The sequence below is a fragment of the Symphalangus syndactylus genome, chromosome 3 (genome assembly GCF_028878055.3).
Source record: "Symphalangus syndactylus isolate Jambi chromosome 3, NHGRI_mSymSyn1-v2.1_pri, whole genome shotgun sequence".
NCBI classification, from domain to species: domain Eukaryota; kingdom Metazoa; phylum Chordata; class Mammalia; order Primates; family Hylobatidae; genus Symphalangus; species Symphalangus syndactylus.
The window spans coordinates 44,415,505-44,436,294 of NC_072425.2; the positions used below are offsets into that span (position 1 = coordinate 44,415,505).

Here is a 20,790-nt window from a genome sequence, read left to right on the forward strand (position 1 = left end):
AATGCAGAAACCAAGTTTTCCACCTAATGATGATAAGCTTCACTGTTAGATTAATAATCAGCTTGCAAACCCAACAGTTACATTGGGTAATAGAGGTTCAATAGATGTGTTCTTTTAAATCTTGCATAAATCACTTCTATAAATTGAATCTCATTCTAAATGCACCAAAAGCCTATTTAAAGAAATGCCATGTTGAAATTTTTCATAAAGAAAATAATCTGAAAGTAGAGCCTGAGAAGAAGTTAAAAAAGAAAGAAAGGAAACAATCACCCACTTGTATTTGTTATGGAAGTTTTGTACACTGGGTGTTCCTAAACCATGGTACACCTGGGATACTTCCCCTACAGGGCAGCCTCTCTACAGGAGGGCACCCACATCCCAAAGACAACAATTCAATGCTTTATATCATTCTTTATTTTAAAAGTGCTTTACCAACATATACTAATCTTCACAACATTCAAGGGAGGTAGATAAGTATTACACCACTTTCACAGATGGAGAAACTGAGGCAGAGATTAGTAAGTTGTATTGAGGGGCATAATATACGGCACAATTAGGAAAAGAATTTGTTGCAGTCATGGATCACTGAAGATCTTTCCCATGATTTCTGAGTCCCATCAACACAAAAAGCAGCAGATGCAGCATGGAAGCAGGTCATCACTAGTTTGGCTAGTCTAAGGCTAAACATTACCTTGTTGATACCAGATGTTGAATATGCTGTCCTTTGGCAAGCATCCCCCTCACATGCATTCTTACATGCTTCCACCTCTAAACAGGGGAGAGGGGAAGCTATTGTGAGTGCAGAAGGAGGGGGTGGAGAAACAGGGCTGGGAAGGAAGATGACAGAAGAGAAAACATGAACTAATATAAAAGCAAGGGCAAGGACAAACAAGAGGACCCTCTGGGAACCAGTCCAACAGAAAGGAAAGCCACAGCAGAAAAGAAGTGTCATTTGAAAAGCTCAGACATCCAGAAATGCTACTCAAAGGGTAATTCTTAGCAATGACATTCAAAGCCACTCCTCATGGCTTTGCCAAATATAATCATCAGGTCCTTCTGACATTCCCAGGAGGCAGAATCATTCCTTTCCCCTGGTCCAGTCCAAGGGCTGATGTAATTGACCTGACACTGCAGAGACTGTTGACAACTCAAATGTACCCTCCCACCATGCCACCTCTCTTCCTCTGCACATCTAGTCTCTTCAAAACAAAACAAAACAATGCATTTAATATTCTCCCTGCAAAAATCCTAAGACATTTCTGGAGATTTTGATGCATAATAATGTAGGATTCCATGCATGAATTTTTATAAAAGGGGCATGATGGGTATTAACAGCCCCTCTCAGCCAATGGTTGTTTATACAACATGGAACACTTTTTAAAATTGTGGATACCAACTGTCTAGAGAAAAATTGGAGCGCAAGGGAAAGAAATAACTTCTCCTGATCTTTCTAGTGGGAAGCAAATATAAGAGATGGTGATTGACATCCCACCAGCTGCAATGGAGGTACTGATGGCAGAGGAAGCACCAAAAAAGTAGGTGAACAAGCACCCAGCAGGGAGGGTCTAAGTCAGATGAACAGGTGGAAGCAGCAGCCCAGAGAGCTGAAGAGGCAGAGGTCAGGGAAAAGACATAGTAGCCAAAGAGGAAATGCATGGAGGTGTTGGTGTTTGAGGTCTAGGCCTTCCTAGGACAGGTTGGAGCCAGAAATGCATCCTTTCTTCATTTCAATCAGCAGCATCATTCTTTCAGACATGTAGCTTTAAAATCTTATCCCTTCTCTCCAACAAACAAGGTCAACTTCCAAGCCTTACTGATTCCACTTTGGCAATGCCCTTCACACTGGTCTCCCTTGTGGGTTTTTTTGTTTGTTTGTTTGTTTTGAGATGGAGTTTCACTCTTGTTACCCAGGCTGGAGTGCAATGGTGCAATCTTGGCTCACTGCAACCTCCACCTCCTGGGTTCAAGCGATTCTCTTGCCTCAGCCTCCCAAGTAGCTAGGATTACAGGCACCTGCCACCACGTCCAGCTATCTTTTTGTATTTTTAGTAGAGACGGGGTTTCACCACGTTGGCCAGGCTGGTCGCGAACTCCTGACCTCAGGTGATCCACCCGCCTCGGCCTCCCAATGTGCTGGGATTACAGGCATGAGCCACCGCACCTGGCTCTCTCTTGTTTTTACTGCAACCTCTTCTGGGTCCTGCTATCATCTCATCCTAACCAGGGACAAACCCTCCTACGTGGTATCCCCTACTCCAGTCTTCTCTCTACTCAGTTCCTTCTTCTACTCTTCTTCCTGGAGTACAGTTCTGATCACATTACTGCCCAAATGTGAAATTCCCCATGCTGTCAATCTCTCTCAATTATGTGTCTCATTATCTTGAATCTTCAACAGGACCTTGCATCTAGTGAAGTTCCTCTGGTTTCCCAATCTCCACCTGCCAAAATGCCAACTCTGAAGACTTAGCTCCAGTGCCATCTCCTCCATGAAGACTTCCTTCATGCTTCTTAGCTCTCTGCTGAGGTACAAGCGCACTTTGAAGACATGCACTGATCAAGTGCATGATAGCTGTGTACAACCCTTATACTCCCTACTGGGCTGTGTCCGCAATTTGCCAAGGTGGGGGATGATGAACTGTGTCTTAATATTTACCTGTCTATCCCCTACACCACCTACCAAGAAATAGTTATTGCATTTCTACCTAGGGTAAGAAACTGCTCAAAAGTGAAATGAATTGTGATATACTTGCTCACAAATGGAGACACTGAAACAAGTACCCTGTAATGTGATCTAACTCTCAGGATAAAACCAATCCATGATAGAGCTCAAGGAATGGGACAAGGGCAGGCAGTTTGGACGATATATTTTGGAGTCAAGAAATCTGGGATTGAGGTTCTGCTTTGCCATTCGCTAGCTAGCTGCTTGACACCAGGTGGTTCTTCTTTGAGCATCATTTCCTTCCTTCTGCGTGGCTTCATGGGATTAAGAATAAAATGAGACACATTTGTGAATGCTAAATCAGTGATTCTCAATCCCAATTATGCATCATAATCCCCTGTAAAGCTTCTGAAAAATACAGAGGACAAGGCCCCAGCCCAGGTAAACTGAATCAGAATCCTCTGGAAGTGAGACGCAGTGGGACTAATTATTTATAAAATGCTGTTTCTAATGCATAGCCAAGGTTGGAAGCTACTGTTATAAACTCATAAGTACCATTAACAGTAGAGCAAGGTGCTTTAGGCTGTTGGTTTAATTATCCTTTATATGTAAAGTTAGGAATCAGTTCAATGCTTTTATAGTTCCATTAAAATACACTACATGTGCAAGCATTTTTTGTGTTCTTCTGCATTGTTGTGTGGTTAAGTTGTAAGTTCTGAGAGAAAGAATAATATCTAGCACCACTGTATGTAAAGATGTACCTAAGCCAAATTTTTGAGAAATAAAAACTTCCTAGAGTCCTCTGAAACCTTGCTATTCAGAAGTGTGGTGACCAAACAGAACTGGCATAAACCAGGAACTTGTAAGAAATGTAGAATCTCAGACTCCACTCTGTACTCTCTATATTAACGAGGTTCTTAGATGTGTCAATAGGTGAAGCAAAGGCAATCTTTGCTCAGTTCACATGTATGTTTAGGGTCTGCTGTTCCCTGTCCTAATCCTAAAAGGGTAGGAGGGCATGAATCATCAGATGCTATCTTCCACAAACCACTGAAGATTGGGACTTTATCCTGATGCTTCTTTCTCTAAAAGGGTCCATTTGGTAAAAACTAAATTAAGAACATAAATCCTTACAAAAGGATCTTTTCTTTCAAAGAAGACTAGTCTTCACAGGCATTCTTCAAATAACCAGTTCCTCTAAGACATTGAACATATAATTCAGTGTTTAAAATAAATTCATATCCATTTTAAGTTGTGTGCTGTGCATAAATAGCAAGTATATATGTACCTTACCAAACTTATGGTCCCCAGCCCCCAAATTCCAAAATTATGCAGGAGGGAAGGTTAGCCATTGCAGTAAACAATTTCTCCCTATTGACCCATGCTCTCCAGCTGATTATGATGTGGGCAGTACCCATCCAAGACTATACAGAACAGCCGGGCACGGTGGCTCACGCCTGTAATCCAGCACTTTGGGAGGCCGAGGCGGGTGGATCACGAGGTCAGGAGACTGCGACCATCCTGGCTAACATGGTGAAAACCTGTCTCTCCTAAAAAATAGAAAAAATTAGCTGGGCGTGGTGGCAGGCACCTGTAGTCCCAGCTACTCGGGAGGCTGAGGCAGGAGAATGGCGTGAACCTGGGAGGCAGAGCTTGCAGTGAGCCAAGATGGTGCCACTGCACTCCAGCCTGGGCGACAGAGTGAGACTCCATCTCAAAAAAAAAAAAAGATTATACAGACCACACCATAACCAAGAAGTTCTAACAGACTTGGAACATTATCTAGCCCAACTCCCTTGTTCTGTGGACAGGAAACAGCACACCAAGGGTTAAAAGGAGTTACCCACATTCATACAGCAACTTGAGGGAGAGTCGAGCTTAGAATTCAGGCCCTGACTCCAAGGCCTATACCACTTATGTGGACTCTGCCACATATACTCCTCCTTCCCCACCACATGGCCTTGAACGCTCACTGTCAGAAACTGCTGATCTGCCTTGGCACTTAAGTGTCACTTTGCTACTTCCAGCTACTGCTGTCCGCAACTCCCAGGACTGTTTTTAACAAGAGGCTACAGGAGAAGCTATACTGCAGATCAGTCAAAATATCCATTTATCAATCCATATTTCCGAATATGTTGGTAATGGATTCTCAAAAGGCCCAATGCTAACTATGTAATGCCAGCTACAAAGCATTACTACTGGCTAGCACCATGAGCATGGTGAGGGAAGGGCCTTTCCTTTAGTAGCTAAAGACTAAAAGCAAGCGCAACCATCAACTTAGTAGTACAAAGCTGGGAGGAAACTAGAGAGAGAAGAGAAAAACTGGAGCACAGCTGGGAAGGCAGCACCTTTAAAAAACATACACAGTGTGACTATAAAATTGCAAGTCTTTTTTTTTTTTTTTAATAAAACCAACATAACAGAATGTAGAAATCTAAACGAACATTTCTCCCTCAAAGTAGTTACATCCTTAGTTCCAACAAAACTACCATTGTTGGAGACTTATTTAGAACTCCTCTTTGGGGAAAGGCCTTAAAAGGTGGTTTATGAGCCACATTAGAAAAGGCTGTTTAAAAACAGAAAATCCATACTCAGAGGATGACACTGAGAAAATTAAAAAGGTGCTGCAGGTCTCACGGAGGTTCCCTAAAGACCTCTAGCAAGTTCTGAGCAACAGCATCACCACTGGAGAAACGTGTAGCCTCCCAGGACAGCCACTTTCCATGGGAGGGCATTCATTTGGATAGAAAAGTTCTGCTGTCTGTTTAAAAAGAAAAAAGAAAAAAAAAATCAGCCACACTCCTTTATAGTCACACTTGCATTTGATTTAAAAAAAAATACAACAACAACACTCACACGTGGTTCTTGTATGAATTCTAATTAAGAGACATTACATTCAGAATTATAGCACTCATAGTGATAATTTTCAGAAGACTATAACAGCTTCTTTGCCACTTAAGGGGTACAGAGGGTGCAGCTTGTTTACCTGAATGAATTCTTAAATAAGTGACTACTACCACTCTAATTTTCCTAGTTGTAGCTCTGTTACAGGTTACTGACCGCAAGTCCATGTTCCAGACATTCTTTGCCAACACAGATTAATTACAAGAGAGCCACCCCCAAAGTCTTAGGGCGAATTGGGAAAGGGCCGGTTAAATGAGGAAACAGGCCATTCCTTGGTAAAAGTTTGTAGTTTTCTTTCCCAATACATCTTCTTTTTATTGAGAACTTCCATTTTTATCCTGTGTTCCTCCTCTGCCATCTCACACTCTCGCTCTATCTGCTGGATTTTGGCCACATGCACCTCATTCATTTGTATCAGTTGCAGTTGTAAGATGGACATTTGTTGATGGTGTTCTTCCTCATGCATCTTTTTTAAAGCACCTTCCTGAGAGGTTTTGCTCCTGTAGTTTTTATTGGCTGTTATTCTGACAGCTGAACACGAGGGTTCAGGTTGAGAGGTCCCCTCACATACTGGAAAATGTATGAACTCTTTCTCATCATCGCACAGTTCTCTATTTGAAACAGCAAATGATTCTGAAAAACAGTAGCAGAAAACATATGTTCAAAGATTTTACAGGCAGAGAAAAAAAAAACAATCCTATTTCAAATGACAGGGTCCTTCATTACAGGATGTATCTAAAATCATGTCTGCTTTGGTCTTCATGTCTACAGGGACCCTAGCCACACTTGACTTTTTAAAAACCCACAAATCAAAAGCAATTTTTTCTTAAGAAATAATGACAAGGGGTTTTGTTAGGTTATTTCTAGAACTTCAAAGTATGGGATCAGTGGTCAGAAACCAAGCATATCAAGAATCAGAGACCTTGTTATGTTGATATTCTAAACTGAAATGTGCCCAACTCTGATGAGCAGAGGACCACAATGCAAGACCAGTGTGGATCTTCAAATTAAGTTCTCTATCAGTCTGATCACCCTTTGCCAACTTCTCATTCAGCTATGAACACGTATGTGTAATCTTTGCAAGAGTGATAGTGCTGTTTCCTGGTCACAGGTGTTAGCCCTTACCCTGGAGAGCCATCTTGTAAATGCTGTTCCTTGAAAGATGAGTCTGCATTCCCTGGCTTAACTCCCTCACATACATTTTCTCTTTACTCTCCAGCACTGCCATTCGGGGAGTTTTCAATGTCCCTCTTATTTAACCTGTCCCTGGTACTTGACTATCCTTGAAATTTCTTTCCTTCATTAGCTTCTGAACCATGACTCTCCTAATTTCTAAGCTACCTTCCCCTGACTGCTCCTTCTCAAGTCTTCTTGATGTACAGAGACTCTTGCTCTACTCACCTGTTACCTTTTCATATTCTCCTGGGGGTTCCCATCTGTGGCTCTGTTCTTAGTCTGCCCTAAGTAAACTCATAACCTGATTCCAACCTTCCTTTCTTTCTTGTTTGACTCTTCCAAATGCCCTGTGCACCCTTCAGTCCTACCACAAGCTACTCACATCCTTTATAAGGTCATGATTTTTTTCATAATTCTGTTTCACTGTTCCCTCTGCTTCAAGTTAGGCTATCTGTCCCTCCACTTACTGTCGTCTCGCTTTTTTAACCTCCCCCCAACTCCTACTCATCGAAAACCAATGCTGCTTGCTCTGTGAAACCTCAGGTCTCTCCTTTCTATGTACTCTTCTGTTACAGAACTTAACACACACTAGTATTGTTTTGGCACCATGACGTTCTCTTTTTTTAATGCTTGGGTACTAATTACTTTGTTTGGTACACAATGGATGCCTAGTAAATGTTTATTGGCTGAACCCTTGAACATAAAGGGAAGAGTATATGGATGCAAAAGGATACCAAGTTTGGTAGGTGCTATGTTTGCCCTGATTTTTTAATAGAGCAGTAACATCAGTGTCAATTAAGGGAGTTGCAATAAGGAAACCAATAACTCCACTAACCCATGGAGTCTTCTAGCTGTGACTCTAAGGCTTTCTTGAGAAGCTTTACATTTCCAATAATGAGCATCTTCTCCTTGGAGAAAAACAATGCCAATTTATTAACATAGTTGATTACATTATTACGTCCACTCCATTATTCTGGAAGATGAGATGCTGGGAATGTTCATGGCTACTGGGGGAAACCGAACTCAAAATAGCCTGTTAATGAAAGGAAAATGGCTACTGTTTAATTATTCCACTCCAAGACGTAAAGTAACAACCACAACTAGTCCCTAATTATGACTAAAGAAAAGGTAAGGTAAAAATCTTACTTCTGGAAGAGAAGGTTAAAAAAAAAAAAAGTACTTCTGTGCCATCCAGAAATAACGAAAATGTCCTTTGGAAATCTTTCCTGGAGACAGCTCTGGCCTCAAAGATAGCTCTTCCTTCATGCTCCCACTGCCTCCTGGGCCTACCTCTGGCAGAACACTTGTTAAAACTGGCAGTTTACCTCCCTTTCAAGTCTCTGAGTACTTTGAAGAAAGAGATTGCTTCTGCTCATCTTCATGGAGAACCCAGCACAGGGCCTGGTATAGTGCTGGGCATGTAAGAAATGTGTATGGGGTGAATAACCTGCAGTGGGTCACATCCCTCCCAACATGCCCAACGGAGAAGGAACAGTGCTCTGTGTGGGTAACCAAGGCACAGGACAAAGGAATGGGAGAGGGTTAACACTGAGAATAGGGCCCTCAGGTGTGAGTTTCAACAGCAAAGAGCATTACCTCACCTGTTTCCTTTCTAGTTTTGGATCTGAAAATGTCTTCTTTGAAGACCGGACACATTAGACATTTTGTGGTACTTCTAGTCTCTTTTCTCTTTGATTTCATTCCAGGGGATAGTTCTGGATACTCCTCTGAGTCCTTAAAGTTCATCCCCTCATAATGCTGCTGTCTCGCCCAATTTCTTTAATTTCTTCTTTTTTTTTTTTTTTTTTTTTGAGATGGGGTCTCATTCTGTCACCCAGGCTGGAGAGCAGTGGCACAATCTCAGCTCACTGCAATCTCCGGCTTCCAGGCTCAAGTGACCGTCCCACTTCAGCCTCCAACTAGCTGGGACTACAGGCATGCACCACCAAGCCTGGTTAATTTTTTGTATTTTTGGTAGAGACAGGGTTTCACCATATTGCCCAGGCTGGTCTCAAACTCCTGAGTTCAAGTGATCTACCCGCCTCGGCCTCCCAGAATGCTGGGATTACAGGCATGAGCCACTGCGCCAGCCTCTTCCAATTTCTAAATGCTCACTTTCATCTCAACAATTCCAGGCTTTAGAGACCTGATGATGATATGGTGATGACGATGATGTTGATAGCACCTACTGTTTTTTGAGCAGCTAACCAGGTCCTAGGCTAGTGCTTTATAGCATTACCTCATCTAATCCTTACCCTATGAAGGAGGTACTATTATAGAAAACCAAATACGATATCCAAGGTCACATGACTAGTTGAAAGAACCAGGATTCTAATCTAAGTCTGTATGACTCCAAAATCCAAACTCAACCACTACAATAATCAGCCTCCCACTCTTCCACTTGCTCAGCTGATCACTTGCATATCTTAAAATGCAGCCTCCAAATTGTATCCACTACAAAACCATCTCTTATTAAGAATATGGGTGTGTATTCTGCATTTTGATCTCTAAATTTCTAGAGCTGTGAACATAAAAAGACAGTATGTTTGTGTCCGGGAGCAGAAAAATGACTCTTCTTTAAAACTATTATTTTTAGTTTAAATGTGTGCTAACATCCAAATTTTAAAGGAAAAAAAAGCCAGGACTCTTAAGAAGACTCTGGCAGAAAATGGGGCTTTAAACTAGAGAGGCTCAATGGTATAGTTAATTAACTTTCACACACATATTAGCTCCAATGAATACAAACTACTGTTCAGATGGGAAGAATCTTCTCTTAATTGGAAAAAGACTAGCCTAGGAATGCCACTGTGCTGCAAATACACACCATGTAATCTCTCTCAGAGGTAAAACAAAGCCACCTGAAGGAGAAAACAACTCAATCTTATGCAAAAAGGGTATGAAATCCCAACAGATTTCCTGGGACCAGGAAAGCCAAGGGGCTGTTCCTTCGCTTGGACAACTGGAGTAAGTTTAATATCAGCAGGAAAAGCCTACTATGACAGCAAAAGGATGGGAAGGAAACTGTAAACAGGCCAAACCCCAGATATAGGAAATAGAGCTGACTGGGAACGGGGATAAATAAGATGTGTGGATGCATGCTATGGAGTATATATAACACATTAAGAGAAAGAAACTAGACTTACACATTGCAATGTGAATTTATCTTTTTTTTTTTTTTAGATGAAGTCTGGCTCTGTCACCCAGTCTGGAGTGCAGTGGTGCAATATTGGCTCACTGCAATCTCCACCTCTGGGGTTCAAGCAATTCTCCTGTCTCAGCCTCCCAAGTAGCTGGGATTACAGGTGTGTGCCACCAGGCCCGGCTAATTTTTGTAGTTTTAGTAAAGATGGGAGTTTTGCCATGTTGGCCAGGATGGTCTTGAACTCCTGACCTCAGATGATCTGTCCGCCTTGGCCTCCCAAAGTGCTGGGATTACAGGCGCGAACCACTGTGCCCGGCCCAGGAATTGATCTTAAAAACAGTATTCTAAGTGAAAAAAGAGAGAAAATGGTATCCCTAGCACAAATTTAAATCTACATAAATTTGGAATAGATGCACACAAATCACATGTAAAAGGATATGCAAGGGCGTTAGGATGATTCAGGTGCAGGAGAAGAGAATGCAAGAATGGAATAAAAATGGAACAAACACATAACCAACAAAAGAAAGGCTTTTCCCAGACCAGTGAGGCTGGTGTGCCATGACTGGAAATGTAACTCAGCCCTCTGGTACTGGAGATCTCACCCCCAAAGATTAGGATTGAACAATAATAATAATGGCATTTATTAAGAAATGTTCACAGTTATCAAGTATCATTTTATAGCATAGAATGTGAAATTAAATATAAATTATCTTAAGACATCTGGGTGCTACTCCAAAGCTTAGTTTTCTTAATTGTATTTGACCTTTGGTCATCCTAGCCTCGCAGCCACTCCTAGTGAATTTTATTGGCTCCCTTAGTTGGTTCTGTACACAGTTTCCCTCAAAATAATGGAAGATAAGTGTCAAAGCCAAATTATCACACATCATAAAATCTGCAGGGTGTAAACTGTTTTAATATATTTAAGGAGGAAATACTGGGTTTTTTTTGCAAATATTAATATATTCCTAAGTGTTATACTTAAATTTTAAGACTGGTATGTTCAAACACAGATGGACATTTTCAGAAAGTCATTGACAAAGCTAAGTATATCCAAGGGACAGTGATCAAGATGACACAGTTGAAACTATCTCATACCAAAAAGTAGTTGCAGAGAGGCCTCTAGTGGAATACTATTAGAGGCCATCCTGTTTAACAGTTTTATCATAAATTCCAACCTAATTCTGTAACAGGTACCCTGTAAGGTACTGGTACAGTATTGTCCAACAAAAATACAATATAAGCTATTTATATAATTTTAAATATCCTCAGTGCAACATTAGAAAAATAAAAAAAGGTGAACTTTATTTTGGTAATATATTTTTTAATCTGATATATCTAAAATATTATCATTTCAACATGTAACAATATAAAAATTATTTAATGAGTTTTTTTACATTTTTTGGTACTAAGTCTTCAAAATGTGGTGTGCACAATTATAGCACATCCTAATGTGGTCTACCCACATTTCAAGTCCTTATTAGCCTCATGTGACTTTTGACTACTGTATTAGTACACTGTTAGAAACAGAAAGATCACACACACACATTCCTTATGTCAAATACACAAGATGTAATGAGGGCCATAACTCTACAGCAGATTTTGCACCTTTTTCCCACCAAGTCCCAGAAAGGATGATTGACAATTCCAGGCTCCTTTTTCTTTCTTGAAAGAAAATTGAAATGCAAAATGAGTAAAACGAACTCAAAGCTGTTTTACTGTATAGAAAGAGTTCCAATACCCTACCTACTAGTATTAACAGATTACCTTTGGACACACTTCCCAAATGACAAAGCACCAAGGTTCTCCACCATCCTCCAGATGAGACCTGGATCACAATAGTAAAATAGCTAAAAATGCTGGTTTTTAATCTGGGTGAATGCTAAAACAGGTGTTTATCATATTATTCTCTGCACTTTTTTTAAAGTTTGAAATAGTTCTTTTTTTTTTTTTTTTTTTAGACGGAGTTTTGCTCTTGTTGCCTAGGCTGGCAGGCAGTGGTGCTATCTTGGCTCACCACAACCTCTGCCTCCCGAGTTCAAGCAATTCTCCTGCCTCAGCCTCCCAAGTAGCTGGGATTACAGGCATGCACCACTACGCCCAGCTAATTTTGTATTTTTACACAGGAGCAAGGAGCATTTGGCTGTGCTTTAATAATCACCAGCAAAAAGGGAAGTCCCCAGTGTCATCTATGTACAAACATCCAATTTAAAATAAATCCCTTTATACTTGAGTCACTATTAAATGTCACTACAAGGAAAACACCGAGAATGTACCTCTATTCCCTTCTTGCTGAAAATTTATAAATTACATTTATGAGTAAATGAATTACATCTTCCAAAAAGAAAGAGAAAAAAAATTGTGGGATGAACTTTCCTAGATCCCACCCCAGAATTTGAAAATGAGGAAACAAGACTGTCCAGGCCCCCTAAGAATAACCCTATGTATTCAATACACAATAATCTGGATCACAGGTTTGCAAAATGAACAGAAGGCAGCTCACACCAGCATGGTCCTCAGCAATATCTCCCAGGGAACATCAGCAATGTAAAGAGCAGCCCTGCTGATCCATTCCCTCCCTCCCCCAGCACACTCCTCCACAGCCTCACAGAAGCTGAATGGCTCTGAAGCCAGCAAGATGGAGACGAACAGAAAGTAACTGGCTAAAGCTATAAACATCTCCAAAACAAGGACACCATTAATTAGCAGTGGGGGCCCATGCACTACAGAAGCAGCAATGAGGAGGGATAAGAGAGAGAGCTGACAGTGCCCCCATAGACTGTCTGCTAGGAGGTACCTTGGCTTGGGAACTCAGGGATCAAAACCCAGACACAAGGTTCCTACACTGGAAATCGAGGCATGAGGTTCATAACATAAACCATTATGGTTACCCAACTGGTTTCCTGGACTTAACCTTGGTCAAATGATCAGTAAGCAAACTTTTGATCATAATTTGCTTCTCCAGGATCGTCTGTCTACAGGACAGAAAAAAAGGTGCTAATCAAAAACATGTATTTGATTTACTCTGCAATTATCTTTTCCACTCTACACAGATAACATTCCTGGCTTTAGACTGCTTCTTGTTACTTTTAATTAACAGGAGCCAGTCCCTCAGAGCTCAGTCTACTCTGGAGGAACTGACAATTGAATCTCCCATTCTGCAAGCTGAGAACCAGATTCTCCTGGGGAAGTGCTTGCTGGGTCCTTGAAGCACCTTATGAACAACCCTCTGTCCCCTACCAGGAAACATCCTCTGCTTCAATGTCTGTCTTCTGCAAACTGCAATGAATTTTTATATAAACTGGCCACATCCTGTCTGAAAAGAAGCAGGAATTGCTGGAAATTTATCTATGTGCATTTCCACCCTCCCTTTGCCTAGAGACATTTCAGTAGCCCCTAAATTCCAACCTTTTAAAGCTATGACACACTATCATTGCATCCTTCATTATATGACAGTGTTTTTTTCCCTAAGAATTATGTATGACATATTTTTCTCTTTTTAATGGAAATAAATTAAACTTAATTTTTTTGGAGTTTTTCAAGATCCCTGGGGTGCCACAAACCAAAACTGTGGATCACAATAGTATAATGGCTAAAAATGTTGGTTTTTAATCTGGGTGAATGCTAAAACAGGCGTTTATCATATTATTCTCTGCAATTTTTTTAAAGTTTGAAATAGTTTTTTTTTTTTTTTTTTTTTAGACGGAGTTTTGCTCTTGTTGCCTAGGATGGTGTGCAGTGGTGCTATCCTGGCTCACCACAACCTCTGCCTCCTGAGTTCAAGCGATTCTCCTGCCTCAGCCTCCCAAGTAGCTGGGATAACAGGCATGCACCACCACGCCCGGCTAATTTTGTATTTTTAGTAGAGATGGGGTTTCTTCATGTTGGTCAGGCTGGTCTCAAACTCCCAACCTCAGGTGATCCGCCCGCCTCAGCCTCCCAAAGTGCCGGGATTACAGGCATGAGCCACAGAACCCAGCCGGTTGACTCTTTTAATATGGCCTTTTGAGTGGCCTACTGCAATGCTTTGCAAATAATAAGGACCTCCAAAAATATTTTTTGAAAAAAATGAAATTGAGTGGATGAATATAAATCTTCATACAATTCTGTTTAACATATCTGAGACAGGCTGATAGGCAACTGCAGCACCTCACTAATAAGAACTCCATTAATGCAGTCCCTTATTTTTCTTAATGTTTAAGTAATAAGTCTCCAAGAGAGCTAGCACAATGATGTAAACAAGTGCTTTTGTTTTTATATAGTATATTACCTTTTTTTTTTTTTTTGAGACAGGGTCTCACTCCGTCACCCAGGCTGGAGTGCAGTGGCGCAATAACAGCTCACTGCAGCCTCCACGTCCTGGGCTCAAGTTATCCTCCAGCCTCAGACTCCTGAGTAGCTGGAACTACAGGTGCATGCTACCATGCCCAGCTAATTTTTTCTATGTTTTGTAGAAACGGGGGTCTCACTTTGTTTCCCAGGGTGGTCTCAAATTCCTGGGCTCAAGCCATCCTCCCACCTCAGCCTCCCAAAGTGCTGGGATTACAGGCGTGAGCCACCAGGCCCACCTCTATGAGACTTTGAATGTCCTATATAATCCTGAGATCTTGAATTAGGAAAATCGAGTTTGATACAAAAGTTTCACTTTTAGAAGTTCCCTCAAAATGGAGGATTTTAAAATTAAAATGTCAAACAGGTACCCAGTGACAGCGTGCACACTGGCATCAGGAACGGATACCTTGGGCTGAGGCGTCAGGGTGGTATTCGGGCTCCTCCTCCGGGGGGCTCTGCAGGAAGTAGAGCTGCTCTGGCAGCATGCTGGCGATCTTCTCCTTCCCTAGGACGTGGGTACTCAGGAGAGGGCTGACGCTCCGTTTCACTTTCTCTCTCCTTTCATGGGCCATAATTTTTTTGGTCCGAGCCTTGATGTTCTCCCAGCACTTCTTCAGCTGTTTGAAATCCCGCAAGGACACGCTGGGCTGAGAGTTGTATTCGTGGGCCAGTGCCTGCCAGGTACGCTGCTTAAGGGCAATAGTTCGCGCATCACTTTTCTTACATTCCAGCACATATTTATACTTTTCTACTAAAGCCAGCAGGATGCTCTTTTCCAATTCTGAGAAGTATTTGGCAGGCTTTATAATTTCGTTGTTTTGCATTTTCCACTATATTTCTCCTGGCCGCTAGCTATCCTGTAAAAGGAAGTTTGAAGCAATGATTACCAACTCCAGCAAAAACAATGCCTATAAATCACTGAAGCTTAATTCCTGACTTGATTCCCTTGTCTGAAATACAGTACTTTCTTTTCCATTAATGTTGAATTATGATATTCATGACTCTGGAGAATATTTAGAAATGTACTAGGAATGGGGTTTTACTTCAAAGTGGATTGTTGTGGCTATACTGTGACTATCTGGTATATAACAGCAAAAAAGGAAAAGTTGAACATTTTTTTTTTTGGCATGGAGTCTCACTCTTGTCGCCCAGGCTGGAGTGCAGTGGCACGATCTGAGCTCACTGCAACCTCCACCTCCCGGGTTCAGGCAATTCTCCTGCCTCAGCCTCCTGAGTAGCTGGGATTACAGGCGCCTGTCACCTGGCTAATTTTTTTTCTGTAGTTTTGGTAGAGACAGGGTTTCACCATGTTGGCCAGGCTGGTCTCGAACTCCTGACCTCAAGTGATCTGCCCGCCTCGGCCTCCCAAAGTGCTGGGATTACAGACGTGAGCCAACGCGCCCGGCCTAGACTCTGATTTCTTAATTGATGTTTCTTTAATGTTAGGGAACTGATTATTCCCCCAAATCATGTTAGCCAGTTTTAGAACTGAACAGCTTTCCAAAAGTTTTGTCACAGCTGAGGACAAAAGAAGCCACCATGTAATCAAATATAAAATATGATGTGGGAGGCCAAGGCAGGCGGACCACGAGGTCAGGAGTTCGAGACCAGCCTGACCAGCATGGTGAAACCTCACCTCTACTAAAAATACAAAAATTAGCTGGGCATGGTGGCGTGCGCCTATAATCCCAGCTACTCAAGAGGCTGAGGCAGGAGAACCACTTGAACCCGGGAGGTGGAGATTGCAGTGAGCCAAGATCACGCCACTGCACTCCAGCCTGGGCGACAGAGTAAGACTCCATCTCAAAAAAAGAATTGAAAAAAAAAAAAATTAGGAACCAACTTGAAAAGAGTCCCACTAGCTGAAAATGGAATAATTTGAAATCAAAGGTCATATGTACACAAGGATTCATTATTTTCTCAACCTTCGTTATGTTTTAAAATTCCATAATAAAAAATTAGGCAGGGGAGGCTGTGACTTTTAAGTTTACGGTACACTAATTTTGAATCAACTATTTCAACCCGGCTACTCACGCACTATGCCTGGGAAGGGGTTTCTGTAGTTGTGAATGGCTGAAATCTGTTTGACTGAGGCTGGAGAGGACTGGGCCAGATCAGAGACCCTTCAAATTGAGGCCAAGGAGTATGGTCTTTACATGAGGGTGACAGAACCTGATCACGGTCTCTCACTACGCACTGCCTCATCCTAAAAGTTGTTATTAATAGAATGAAGTATGAGGGTAATCCGTGTCTCCAAATACCAGGCACCCTGCTCTACATTCATACTGGACACATCAGGTATCAGACACTGGGAGGTTCAGACACATGTCAAAGGTGGTTTGGCCCTCAGATCCTGAGCAAAGCTAAATGAGTGGACATTTATCTTTGGGGATGTGTCCCTATAATGCTAAATTCCCATGCTCCTGTTTTGATCATGTTGCTCTAATATCCATACAATGATACCCAATCCAGGCTCCTTCTTCTTCAAAGGTCCCAAATTAATTTTTTATCTTCACCCATACTTTTATTCCCTATAAATCAATGTTCCCCAAACTGAAATTTATTAACACACATCCTGTACAATATCTCTCTTCTTTATTATCTCTATCTGCCAAGATGTCTATGTCCAGCTTTACTTCCTGTAGTTTTTGTTAGGAAATCAATAGGTACACTGCCTGTTCTTAAATTACACAGCAGATTCTGATCCAATTCCCCAACCTCAATGTCTCTGCTCCAGATGTCAATATGCCAACTTTCCCCACTTCTAAGAATTGCTGCTGTAAGGATTAAGAACTGTGATTCACAAATGAAAAAAGGATTACTCCCTATTTTGTTATATGTAATGCTATTTTACATATACATTATATGTATGTGTACACACACACACACACACACTTTCTAAATAAATCTCTTTTGTCTACTTTATTTCCCCAAGATAAATTCCTAGGACTGCTCCACCAAAAGATAAAAACACTTAAGACTTATGTTATATCCCCAACTTGTCCTTATAAAATGTTGCACCAATTACACTTCTATTAACAGCACATAAGCATGTCCATTTCCCTATTTTGTTTTTTTATTCTGTGCCAACTGTGGAAGTAAAAAATGTCACTTCACTGATTAATGATATATGAATTTCAGCTGTGAGGTAAGTAAGCCACACTCTGAACAAAAGTCCTGTGATCCTTAGTGGGACTGAAATTACATGGAATTAATTCCAAGCAATGTAATTCTTCCTCAAGATGTGTGCAGTACCTTTAGCTGCCACTAGGTGGTGGTGGACTTGTGAGGAGTCTAAATTTCACAAAGGTTCTTGCCCTACATGTGGCCAGTTGTCTCAGAGTAATAATAATGATAGCAATAATATAATAGCAGATAACTTTTATTGAGTCCTTACTGTAGGCGTAACAAATGTTTAATATGCGCAATATCATTTAACCCTCCCAAAAATAGCCTCTGAGAGCATTTGTTATACTTCAATGTTTTCTGTTAAAAATACATATATATGTATGTATATATATATATTTACATATATAAAGTACCAGAAGAAATTATACGACTGCTCTTAAAAGCAAATACTCAGAATTACCAACACCTGGGGACCATTAATAGCCTATTAACTAAGCTTTTATTTAATCACTAGCTAAGTAAATCCAAAGTTACCAATTGACTTTGCTTAATTTCGTAGAACAGCAGGCCTCCTTGGACTTTGTGGTTGCATTCTGCCTGGCTATAAAGGGATTCTGATACAAGGCAATGCACCCCAAAGGTTCCTTATGGATTTTCAACAGCCTTGTGAAATAGGCTGTTTATCTCCCTTAAGCAATTACTATTCCCATTTCCCAGATAAGAAAACTGTGGCTCAGTAACTTACTCTGGTCACAAAATAGTAAGTGGTCTGACTTACTCCAATGCCCATGCTCCTCTCTGCTCCACTGAGTTCTCTTGTTTCAGACCTAGTGATAGCCTCTATTCCCCTACTCAAAGTATGGACATTAACACTCTAATCATCAGCCGGGAAAGGGCCCAGGGTAGGGCAATTTAGGTGGAGTGTGTCTCCATCTGTTGGCTCTTCCCCCACTCATTTCCCTCCCTCCATCACCTCCTCCAGATTTCAAACTTAGGGCCCATAATCCTCCCATGTGTACCTTCCTCACCCTAACCAGAGCTCTGAAATAATTTCTGCCCTTGATCCACTAAGACTGTATGTTTGGACCGGGCATGGTGGTTCACGCCTGTAATCCCAGCACTTTGGGAGGCTGAGGCAGGTGGACCACCTGAGGTCAGGAGTTCAAGACCAGCCTGGCCAATAAGGTGAAACCCCATCTCTACTAAAAATAAAAAAATTAGCCAGGCGTGGTAGCAGGTACCTGTAATCCCAGCTACGCAGGAGGCTGAGGCAAGAGAATCACTTGAACCTGGGAGGAGGAGGTTGCAGTAAGCCAAAGTCGAGCCACTGCACTCCAGCCTGGGCAACAGAGTGAGACTATATCTCAAAAAGACTGTATGTTTGAAAGGTAACTGTGATCTTTTGGAGCTTTAACATGGTCCATGCCTCCGGGGAATGTTGGCATTCCACTTGAGCATAAAAACAAGTACTTCCCAAAGAGGTCTCTCCAGCAAAGCTTATTAATGCTTATTAATAGAAACTTTGAGGCTAGAAAGGATACTCTTGTTTAAAACTATTCATCAATGTCCATAATTGGTTATAAATGACAACATAAAAAGCCTTCCCTGCCGCATCAACTTTTATTAGGGATAGATTGGCCTTCCCTGTCCCCAGTTCTGCTCAGGAGCCATTATCTCTTGTGTCTGCTGTTCTGCTGGACAGTATATGATCCATTCTTATGCATGGTTGTAGGGCAACAAGCAGCCCAGTGACCCTCACAAAGTAGGCTCTCAGTAAACATTTTATAAATGCAGACATTTTGATATAGGCATAAACAGCCCACCATGCACACAGCATCATACATGACAAAACAGTACACTAAAGGCTGCATTAGCTGGGTATGGTGGTGTGCCTGTAGTCCCAGCTCCTTGGGAGGCTGAGGCAGGGTGATCCCTTGGGCCCAGGAGTTAGAGGCTATAGTGAGCTATGATTGTGCCTGTGAACAGTCACCCCACTTCAGCCTGGACAACATAGTGAGACCCCATCTCTTAATGAAAAAAAAGCTGCGTTAAAGTAGAAATGGTCACATAAAATAGCAAAATCCAAATGCAATGGAAGTTCCCCTTGGGCTAGGCAAAGACCCATAGATAGGCCTAAATAAAAAGGCACAATTCCAACACCCATAGAAGAACAAGAAGGAAACAATTAGCACAATTTCCAAAACACTAACATTGACTAAACCACCAGAATACTGTAATGCATATGTTTACTATCCAACTTAAAACAAAAATTCATCTGTTTATGGACTAAATGTCTGTGTCCTCCCAAGATCCATATGTTGAAGCCCTAATTCCCTAGTGGTTGTATTTGGGGACTGGACATCTGAGGAAGCAATTAAGTAAGGTTAAATAAGGACATAGGTATGGGGCCCTGGTCCAGTGGGGTTAGTGCCTTGATAAGTAGAGACACCAGGAAGCTGGCGTGCCCTGCTACCCTCAATGGCTTACAAAGAGAAGGTTATGTAAGAACATAGCAAGATGGCACACAGCAAGATGGCCACCACCTACAAGCCAAGAGAAGAGACCTCAGGATGAAACCTAACTTGCCAACACCTTGATCTTGGCCTTCTCAGCCTCTAGAATTGTGAGAATCCAATTTCTGTTGTTTCAACCACACAATCTGTGGTATTTTATTACGGCAGCCTGAGAAGACTAATATACCATCTAGTGATTTTTAAGTCCACCAAGGGTGAAACTAAGTCCTAAAGTTTGAGCAAAGTCTAGAGAAACTTGTCAAGATTTCACATCTCTTGCTCTTTGTGGAAAGGGGAGTTCTTTGAAGTTAATACTCAGAATAGGTACCATGACTGAAGAGCTGTGGCACTGGAAAATCAGACTTCAGGACATTGACTGCTGATCTTAAAGTGAGGTGAAATGAACCAAGACACTGGATGCAGAAAACCTGGGCTCAAATCCTGACTTTACCCCTCACCCAACCGTGTGACTTTGGGCAAGTCAATCAACCTCTAATGCTTCATCTGTGAAATGGAGTTACTCCCCCGCTATCCTGGCCCTGCCTCATTCCCTCTGTGCAAAAGTCCTGCAACATGAATAAAGAAACACAGACTACAGCTTCAATCAATTTTAGTTCTTTCTACTCTTCCCACCCATATTAAACTGCTTCCAAAAGTAGAATAGTAGTGTGTGTGTGTGCATGTGTGTGTGTCTGTGTGTGTGTATATATATATATATGGTGTGTGTGTATATATAACCAGTTATTGGCTCTTCATTTCATACACACACAATTCAACAAATATGTAATCAACTCCTGCCAAAGGCTCAGCTCTGTTCTAGAGTATGTGGGAGATACAAGGACAGGCTGAACCCTCCAGCTTAGAAAGAGCGCTGACATGCACAAACTGACAACTAAAATGATAGGCACGCTGAAACAGACACCAGAAGAGAGGACAAA

General features: G+C 41.6%; 1 protein-coding gene across 3 annotated transcripts in view; it reads right to left on the bottom strand.

Annotated features, from left to right (window-relative positions):
* Nucleotides 1–5,039: 5,039 nt before the first annotated feature.
* The window catches only part of MSANTD3 (Myb/SANT DNA binding domain containing 3), a 77,978-nt gene continuing 62,227 nt past the window's right edge, over nt 5,040–20,790 (bottom strand). For all 3 annotated transcript variants that reach the window (XM_055271687.2, XM_055271686.2, XM_055271685.2), the window contains 2 exons: nt 14,617–15,067; nt 5,040–6,196 (listed from right to left, as the gene is read on the bottom strand). In XM_055271687.2, the coding sequence (XP_055127662.1) occupies nt 5,787–6,196; nt 14,617–15,034 (828 nt within the window). In that variant the 5' untranslated portion in view covers nt 15,035–15,067 and the 3' untranslated portion in view covers nt 5,040–5,786. The remainder of the gene's footprint in view (nt 6,197–14,616; nt 15,068–20,790) is intronic.